This window comes from Wasmannia auropunctata, unplaced genomic scaffold, assembly GCF_000956235.1.
Source record: "Wasmannia auropunctata unplaced genomic scaffold, wasmannia.A_1.0 LD280250.1, whole genome shotgun sequence".
In the NCBI taxonomy this organism is placed as follows: Eukaryota; Metazoa; Arthropoda; class Insecta; order Hymenoptera; family Formicidae; genus Wasmannia; species Wasmannia auropunctata.
The window spans coordinates 22,564-31,837 of NW_012082640.1; the positions used below are offsets into that span (position 1 = coordinate 22,564).

Here is a 9,274-nt window from a genome sequence, read left to right on the forward strand (position 1 = left end):
AAAAATGAGATATAAAAAAAGCATTAATTATCAATCTCATTGGTATTGATCAAGTATATATTGAAATTGATATACGCACAATTGAAATGTAAATCACATTGCACTAAAAACAATATATTCTTATTTTTAAAAACAAATTTGTTAATTTTAAATTTGAACTATTATGACATTGATTAATGTCTTATAATTAGAAAAATACTAAAATGCACATTATGAAAAGATAAATGATGATATAATCACATATAACTATAGCTTTATAATTGAATGTAGATAAACAAATCTTTTAAAATGTCTATATACTAAACACATTCCATTAATGCATTTTCGTTTGAATTAGACATTAGACGGTGAAATTGGAATGTTTGATTTTCTAACTAATTATAGCTAACATAATTTCAGTCGCAACTATTGTAAGTAGGAACACTATTATAACTACTTATTATTAATTGTATAAGTTATTACATTATTGTATACTACTAACCAATGCACAATTCTAATTATGTGAATTATAAAGAAAGTAGTAAATATATATTTATAAATGCTACTTTGAAGTTTTATTTAATATTTCTCGATTATACATTTTAACATTATTCAACATGTACATACAACACACTATGAATGAGAAAATATCGAAAAAATAAATTTAAATAATGAATTATGAAAATATTATAAATTAAGTTTCGTGAAATAATTTGGAAATAATTAAATTTTTATTTTGGTTTTTTTAAATAATATTCAACTATTTAAAGATGTATGTCAGAATTTCAAAGATAATATCTTTGTCATATAATATATAATTTTGCTAAAATGCTTATTAATGTATTTTGTTTCTGTAAAATTTTAAATCAATTTACTGTTTTCAAAAAAATTATAAAATATATATGCTTGTCATAATATATATACTCTTATGGTAAACAGTGTATACATTGATTATTCCTCTAATAAGAACAAAATAAAAAAACTAATGTAAACTGTAAAATTTTCAACAATCACAAAAATATAAAGGCTATACTTTTGGCGTTTATAAGCATTATCTGTCCTTAACAAAAAAATAAAAAGTATAAGAAGGAGCATTTGCTGAAAATTTAGAAGTGAGGCTGAAGGTTTGATGTCACGATTTGTGACATCATTATACATTTATAATATTTTGTTTTCCCAAATAAAATGATTTTTATTTTTTATATAATAAAATAAATAAGTTTACACAATTTTAATAAAATATTTGTTCTGTCAATACTCTTTATATTTAATTACAACCTATTAAACATTAATAATTTTTTTAGATTTTATATAAAATGCACATTGTAATTAAGATGAGCGATCAAATTTAGCGCGTAGGTGTACATACGTCACTTGTGACGTCATAGCTTGTTCGTTTGGCTTCATGATTTCGAGCCAATTGTCATTTGCCAATGCTCCTTTCTATTCATTGGTGAACAAGAAGGATAACATGATACACAGGAGCACTGATGGGCACCTCGAGTGATGTTTCCGAACGCAGCCTTAGATTATGCTTTAGGTTAAGTTAACGTGTGTGTATATTTATTTTTATATATAAAGAATGCTTTAACTTTTTGCTGTGTAGAAATATCATAATGGATCTAAAACAAAAAATTATACATAAGTTTAACGAGCACTTGGGATCGAATTTAAAAAATCTTGAAGGAATTTACGATTTTCAAGAGCATCTCAAAGCAGAGAAGGATGAGATTGAAAAATCAGTCAGTATTTACAAAGCAAAATAGCGTTATAACGTAATGAAACATTATGTACCAATCGTTTTTTACTTACAGTTATCAATGGCATCAACCACTGCTCCTTCCAAGGTAAAAGCAGTGGTTGAACATGTGGAACGTGTCAATTGTGAAGTTGAACAGTTGCAGGAAACCTGTTTGAACCTCAGCAAGATGATCGAGGAAACGTTTAGCGAAAATGACAAAAATTTAGAGCTGCAAGAAGTCATCGATAAGATAGGTCAGCTGGACAAGTCATTATCCTATCTACACTTCATAAGACATATAGAAAATATTAGGTAATAAATAGTTACCTAAGGATGTTGACAATGACATGTGTAACACATATAAGGTGTTTATGATTTACCTAATAAATAGTTGTAATTGTATTTTTACTCAGCGATGAAATAGAGGCATTCCTGTTATCTGGCGATGATCAGTCTATGATAACTCTTTATACAAGCTTGACAAACATCAGTTGCCAATTACAAATGTCTACATGTCATCATCTGGTCAATTTTGTTCATGAGACTTTACACTTTTGGCACAATCTAATCAAGGAAAAATTATCGAAGTATGTTTTTTCCTTTTTTTCCATACGTTTTTGAACATAATTTGTATATTGCATACTCTCTAAGCATATAATATTTACAGGGAGTACAATGATTTATTAAAGACCCTAAAATGGCCTTTCTGTGGAACCAATGCCGCTTCATTCAACACACCTTTGCCAGAGACAATGACAAGATTTAAGATACTCATTGAACATCTCTTTCATTTGCAACTACCGTATCCTTGTAATATATAATTTGTTTTAGATTTTGTTGAAAAGTAAATTAGCAGGATTGCTCATATTGTCCTTAATGTGTTCAGAGAAGAAACGATAAAACCTGTGGTAACATCTGTGCTGTTAACAGACTTTGCACCAGTTAGTTTACCAATCGCCTTCTTAGTACGTCCTCTTCGGCAGAGATTCATTTATCATTTCACAGGAGCTAAATTAACGAATCGTCAAGATAAGCCAGAATGGTTTTTTACACAGATATTAACATGGATTAAAGACCATGTTCAATGGGTGCATAAGAACATTCAACCTGTAGCGGATTCTGTAGGTTACGGATACTTAGATATAAAGGTTTGACTGAACAATTTATTGAATTCTGATATTGACCGTATCATATTTCTGGCTAACACTAATCATATTAACTAATTATATATTAATAGGCTGAATTTATGCGCGCTCTAGTTCAGTTAGCTGTTGAAAAACTTCATTCCGAATTGCCCATAGTGCAATACGATGACACTCTATTTGCGCATTTGGTAGACGAAGCTTTGGGATTTGAGAGAGAGCTACGGGAAACTCTATTGTATCCTCAAACTCAACCGGCTACTATTTTCGTTCTCACGCAAGCTTATATTTTTGTAAAATGGATAAACATGGAGAAAAAATGTAAGTACAGTGGAACCTCGATAACTCGAACCTCTACAACTCAAAGATCTCTATAAGACGCGCTCCGCGCGCTGCGGAAAACCTCTATAAATCGAAACAAAATCTACCTTAACACGAATTATATGTCGGGCATTTAGATATATATTTTACCTTTGTAACTCGAATTTAAAGTAGCCAGACTCTACAAGTTAAAGTTCACCTCTATAATTCAAAGTTGTAGCTATGTGTAACCATGAATAATAGCCTGGTATTTTGTTTATTTACTTTTATCGTATGCAACAAATAATTCACTGTTAAATATTGATTTTTTTTCCTTTAAAAGTCGTTATAATCGGAAAATTAAAAATAAACTCGTACAAAGCTTCCGTAAGTCGAATTTGCATATGTTAACCCTCTTTTACTCGAATTTCGATAAGTTGAAAACTATAACTCGAACAGTTTTTTCTGGTCCCTTGAGATTCGAGTTATCGAGATTCGACTATATAAAAAAATTTTCGTATTTCATACATGCCTTAAAAGTATATATAGGTATATATTTGTCCTGTTTAGACGCAACTGAAAAAATGGATGCAATATTAAGCTCGAGTACAGCGTGGGAAAGATTGACGAGTCCTGATGTAGATGACATGAAAGTTACTGAATGCGCTGACGCCTTCCTAACGCTCCTTACCACAATTTCTGATAGATATAAACATTTACCTCAGCCTGGACACAGGTAAGTCATATGAAATCATTCAAAGCGAGAGGTGTTAATATTGATTGTTTACGTTGAAGATTACAGTTTCTCGAGCTGCAATTGGAATTAATTGATGATTGGCGGGTACGGTTGTTACAACTGTTACATGAAAATTATGAAGATCCATTAACATCGCTTATGCCATATATTCTCAATACACTACATTATGTTGCGACCGTTTTGGAAGAATGGGGCGTGACTGTTGTATGTATATATTCATACATTTTGTGTGTATGTATTGTATATTTTCATTCTACAATCAAAAAAATGACATATCATAATCTTGTGTTTGTGCAGCACTTCTTGCAGCTGCATTTCTTCAAAAAGCAATTTGAAGCTGTGGAAAATGCTACTGACAAAGGCAACGACGTTAGCGAGAATATTGGAGAAATAGAGGGAACTGTATTTGACGAAGCTGTGGTTCTCTTACGACGATTAGAAAAGGAATTGATAAATGAAATAAGCGAGTCAGTGGCTTTAGATGTAAAAGCAAAAAGTAGAGCTTACAGAACGGATAAGTAAGAAATTTTCATCACTCTATTAGTTATTTTTTACATTTATTGTTATTGTATCTATATGAAGTACTTTTCATTATTCCAAGATGGTTTGCGATGCAGTCTTCAAAAGAAGTTGCTTCATTATCAGTGACCCCGAGTGGTTGTCCCATGTTCCAAGAACTAACTACGCGTCTTCACATATTGCATAATGTTCTTGCCTTGCCGTTATTTAATCAAGCTTTGAAGAATTTGGCTGCTCAATTTGATCAAGTACGCAAGATAAGAATAAAAGAAAATAGATTGCTCTTATAAAACAATTTCTATCTTTTCAAATATTTTTTCCACAGTTTCTCTTTGAAGAAGTTGTACTAGTAAATCATTTTAATAGCGGTGGTGCCGAACAATTACAATACGATATTCTGAGAAATCTATTTCCATTATTTGGTCTGTATATTAATAAACCAGAATCATACTTTCCATTGTAAGTCTCAAATTATTAAAACTATTCATTTATTCGTTAAAACAGATCAGATGTCATAATTCAACTATTTTGATGTTCCAGAATCAAGGAAGCGTGTATACTTTTAAATATCTTAATGGGTTCAGCAATATTGCTTGAAGAAGCGCTAAATAATAATGACAAAAATGCATCGGCAGAGATTTTAGCGGATGTCGGAGTGCACAAAATGTCTGCTAAACTTGCTCTAAAAGTAATAGCAATGAGAACAGACGTTATCCATGTATAGAAAATCTTTCACTTGAATATATCGTGTAAAAATAAAATTTATTATAATAGATTATTCGCGCTATTTGTTAAATTAAATATACTTTTTTATTCTTCCTCCAGTAATATATTTAATGATGTTTAGCATATGCTATGTAAACAGCGCTCTTAACACAGTAGTGTTATTCCACCATTGTCAGCGCCTAATAATAATAATCGATTAAGAGGAAGGACAGCCATGGCAGTAAGAATGCCTTTAAAAGCGTCGGATCTCAACTTGGATGAGCTTAATGAAGCAGTCATTTCTACAGCGGTGTAAACACCAATTCGATTTGCTGTTGTTCCTATCACTAATGCCTGTTCGTGCATTGCCATGCAGTGAACAGGTTCTGTTGCGCCTCTGAAAATTGAGGAAGAATAATTTGTGTAAATTATATTTTGTATACTTTAAATTTAAATAATAACATTACAAGTTTTCTTACTTCATATGAAATTTAAGTTTTCCATCTATTGCACTCCATACAGCTATAGTTTGGTCCAAAGAAGAACTAACTATAGTGGTTTCATTTATCGCTTCTAATTGCAATATCTGTAATGTTAAAAATCAATAATCAAACAAAATGATAATTCTTATATAAAGTTTGAAATTAACAGCCATTAAGGAGTATTTGAAAATCTAATAAAAAGGCTATTTTTGAGAATTTTGTTTTGAAAAATCTATGCCATGGATTTTCATAGACTTTTGTATGTTTATATATATATACAATATTGTGTATATAACTACAAAAATCACAAAATAGTACAAGGCTTTTCTTCAGTTTAATTCGCTATACTTGCTTATGAGTGATTACACTAAAATGTCAGATATCTTGTATATTGAGCTATCTTTAATAAAAATTTGATAGATATGTTCATTAATTTCAAAATTATTAGTATTCAAATAATTAAAGAGAGGTGAGCACACACCTTGAATTTTCTGAAGTTTCAAAAATTAATATTTTTTACTTTGTTAAAAATTTATTTTTATGCGAAAAATCAATTTTAAACTGACATTCATCACTGTTATTTTATTGAGATTATGCTCTTTCAACTATTTATAAATGAAATTTTGGAATTTGTTATATAATCATATTATGTTTTTTATGTCTCATTTAAACGTTAATAACTTTTATTAAATAAAAGAGGCCTTTTCGAAATTTAAGAAGACTATTTTCAGATTTTTGTTTAAAACCTATGTGATTTTCATAAGATTTTTATAGATATGCATCTATTAAATTATTTTCAGTAAAAATTGGGTACAGATATGTTCATTAATTTCAAAATTATTAACGTTTAAATGATCATAAAAACATAATGTGCATGATATTTTTGGTTGATCTAACAATAAGTTCTTACCTCGCATTCATGTCCCTTCCAAGATGCGATAATCAGACCAGTGCGAGTATCGAGTATCGTCAAAAACCCTGATGCTTGACCTAAAGCAACCCAGTTACCACTGGGCGACACTGCGATACATCTTATTAAACCAGTCGGATTCATGGAAATCTTATCGAATGATTTAATATTAAGCTTTATACAAATATTAGTAATATTTTTACAATATTGAATATTTATATACAATATTTTATGCTTACTTTCATTTCATTGACATATTGGAATGTTCTACAATCAATAACTCTGAGAGTAATGTCGGTTGTTCCCGCAAGAAGAGTTGTAGATGGGGAAGGGCTCGAAGCTAAAGTGTTCACAGGAACAGGGCGACTGCTTTCCGGACATCCCAGGAGCGAACCCATAAAAGGATCCCAACAATGAATCACGCCATCGCATGTTACTGCATATCTCAAAGATTCCAGGAATGTAAGCGAAAGAATCGATTTTTTATGCCCGGTATATGTATATTGACACGATGAAACTGTAGTTCCATCACCCTAGTTTCAGTAAAATTATAATTCTGGATATTATTATATTGCACGATGGACATTTTTTTCTTGAACAAAATATACATTACCTGGCTTCGTAAACTCCATAGCTTCACAGTTTTGTCTCTACCACCACTCATAAAACTATTCTCATTATCTAACACATAAAGACATCTTATACTGTTTGTATGTCCGTTGAAAGTCTGAAGTTTTATCTGCTTTATGTTAAATATTGTATCTTTCTCCGGTCTCCCTATTTCATGTTCCCAATAGGCTAGCCAATTACCACGTAATTGCCTACCAGCGGATGACGGACAAGTTGTTTCGCGACTGGCGATAACACTCGTCTCTGTCAACGATTGAGATCTCGTATCATCCTTTTGTATCTCAAATCTGTTTCCTATCACAGATATATTCCCGAAACTGCAAGCGCCTTTGTCAATTGAGTCTACATTTTCTGTCACATCACAATCCACGGAAGTATTATACTTATCCGCATTATCTTTAACATGAGACAAAAGGACATGATATGAATATATTAATTCAATATTATTTGTAACGATTATAACAATTGAGGAATACAAATTTCTCATTTCGTAAGATATCTACCATTATTTACAGTGGTCGCTTTTATGCCTTGCTCATAATCGTGACAAAGCTCTTGTATATGCTCGTGATTTTTAAGTATATGTTCCATCATTTCAGTGTCAATACATCTATAAAAAAGCATGTATGCTTTGTGAGCAAACTCAGTCGTGAACACAGTTCGTAGTTCTTCAAATGCCTGTAAATGAAGTTTAGTACACATATATATATATATATATATATATATATCTTTAATGATATATTAATGATGTATTTAATGATACTTTAATGATGTTTCAATGATATATTAATTCACAGGGAGACCGTTTTGGTGGTGCCTTAGATGGTGCAGCTCGTATGTTTTCTGAGGCATATGACACCGGTTTACATCCGCAGGAATTTGTAAATAATACACGTAAAAAGGGAGAACTGATCATGGGTATTGGCCATCGCGTAAAGTCTATCAACAATCCAGATATGCGTGTGAAACTTATCAAGGAATTCGTCTTGGAGAATTTTCCGGCAAAACCTTTAGTCGAATATGCTCTAGAAGTGGAAAAAATAACAACCAGCAAAAAGCCTAATTTAATTCTTAATGTGGATGGTATTATTGCTTGCTCTTTTGTCGATATGCTGCGAAACAGTGGCAGTTTTACAAGAGAAGAGGCGCAAGAATATATTGAAATAGGTGCCATAAATAGCTTATTTGTCCTTGGTCGAAGTATAGGATTTATTGGTATGGTTATACTTGTGAATTTATATGTATTATTCGCATTACGTAAATAAGTAAGTACAATTATTCACTAATGAATTCTTTTTCTTCTAGGTCATTACATGGATCAAAAAAGATTAAAGCAAGGTCTTTACCGCCATCCTTGGGATGATATTTCTTACGTACTACCTGAGCAATATAATTGAATCATTAAATAATGCATAATGATATAATATGTAATGCTTAATGTCTTATAATTAATCGCTTAGTTCAAAGATCGTCTTAAAAAATGAGATATAAAAAAAGCATTAATTATCAATCTCATTGGTATTGATCAAGTATATATTGAAATTGATATACGCACAATTGAAATGTAAATCACATTGCACTAAAAACAATATATTCTTATTTTTAAAAACAAATTTGTTAATTTTAAATTTGAACTATTATGACATTGATTAATGTCTTATAATTAGAAAAATACTAAAATGCACATTATGAAAAGATAAATGATGATATAATCACATATAACTATAGCTTTATAATTGAATGTAGATAAACAAATCTTTTAAAATGTCTATATACTAAACACATTCCATTAATGCATTTTCGTTTGAATTAGACATTAGACGGTGAAATTGGAATGTTTGATTTTCTAACTAATTATAGCTAACATAATTTCAGTCGCAACTATTGTAAGTAGGAACACTATTATAACTACTTATTATTAATTGTATAAGTTATTACATTATTGTATACTACTAACCAATGCACAATTCTAATTATGTGAATTATAAAGAAAGTAGTAAATATATATTTATAAATGCTACTTTGAAGTTTTATTTAATATTTCTCGATTATACATTTTAACATTATTCAACATGTACATACAACACACTATGAATGAGAAAATATCGA

The 9,274-nt window shown here is 30.4% G+C and overlaps 3 protein-coding genes across 4 annotated transcripts; 2 read left to right on the forward strand and 1 right to left on the reverse strand.

Annotated features, from left to right (window-relative positions):
* The first annotated feature begins 1,326 nt into the window (after positions 1 to 1,326).
* On the forward strand, positions 1,327 to 5,216 carry LOC105461699 (RAD50-interacting protein 1). Of its 2 annotated transcripts, none has more exons than XM_011708209.1 (13): positions 1,327 to 1,519; positions 1,586 to 1,721; positions 1,794 to 2,032; positions 2,134 to 2,307; positions 2,388 to 2,522; positions 2,607 to 2,868; positions 2,958 to 3,183; positions 3,712 to 3,898; positions 3,958 to 4,123; positions 4,217 to 4,437; positions 4,521 to 4,686; positions 4,764 to 4,897; positions 4,979 to 5,216. In XM_011708209.1, the coding sequence occupies exons 1-13, from the start codon at positions 1,470 to 1,472 to the stop codon at positions 5,160 to 5,162; spliced, it is 2,280 nt and encodes a 759-aa protein (XP_011706511.1). In that variant the 5' UTR covers positions 1,327 to 1,469; the 3' UTR covers positions 5,163 to 5,216. The 2 variants fall into 2 exon arrangements, with proteins under 2 accessions (XP_011706511.1, XP_011706512.1); XM_011708210.1 differs by having other exon boundaries at positions 1,331 to 1,519; positions 3,733 to 3,898.
* Positions 5,217 to 5,229: 13 nt separating this feature from the next.
* Positions 5,230 to 7,837, reverse strand: LOC105461698 (WD repeat-containing protein 81-like). The gene is made up of 6 exons (XM_011708208.1): positions 7,669 to 7,837; positions 7,149 to 7,561; positions 6,775 to 7,068; positions 6,536 to 6,685; positions 5,623 to 5,729; positions 5,230 to 5,540 (listed from the first exon to the last, which is right to left on the reverse strand). The coding sequence occupies exons 1-6, from the start codon at positions 7,787 to 7,789 to the stop codon at positions 5,309 to 5,311; spliced, it is 1,317 nt and encodes a 438-aa protein (XP_011706510.1). The 5' UTR covers positions 7,790 to 7,837; the 3' UTR covers positions 5,230 to 5,308.
* Positions 7,838 to 7,950: 113 nt separating this feature from the next.
* Positions 7,951 to 9,185, forward strand: LOC105461702 (ATP-citrate synthase-like; the record flags this gene model as incomplete). The annotated part of the gene is made up of 2 exons (XM_011708212.1): positions 7,951 to 8,380; positions 8,471 to 9,185. Coding segments are annotated over 2 exons (522 nt in total), but the record flags the coding sequence as incomplete, so codon positions are not given.
* Positions 9,186 to 9,274: the final 89 nt, after the last annotated feature.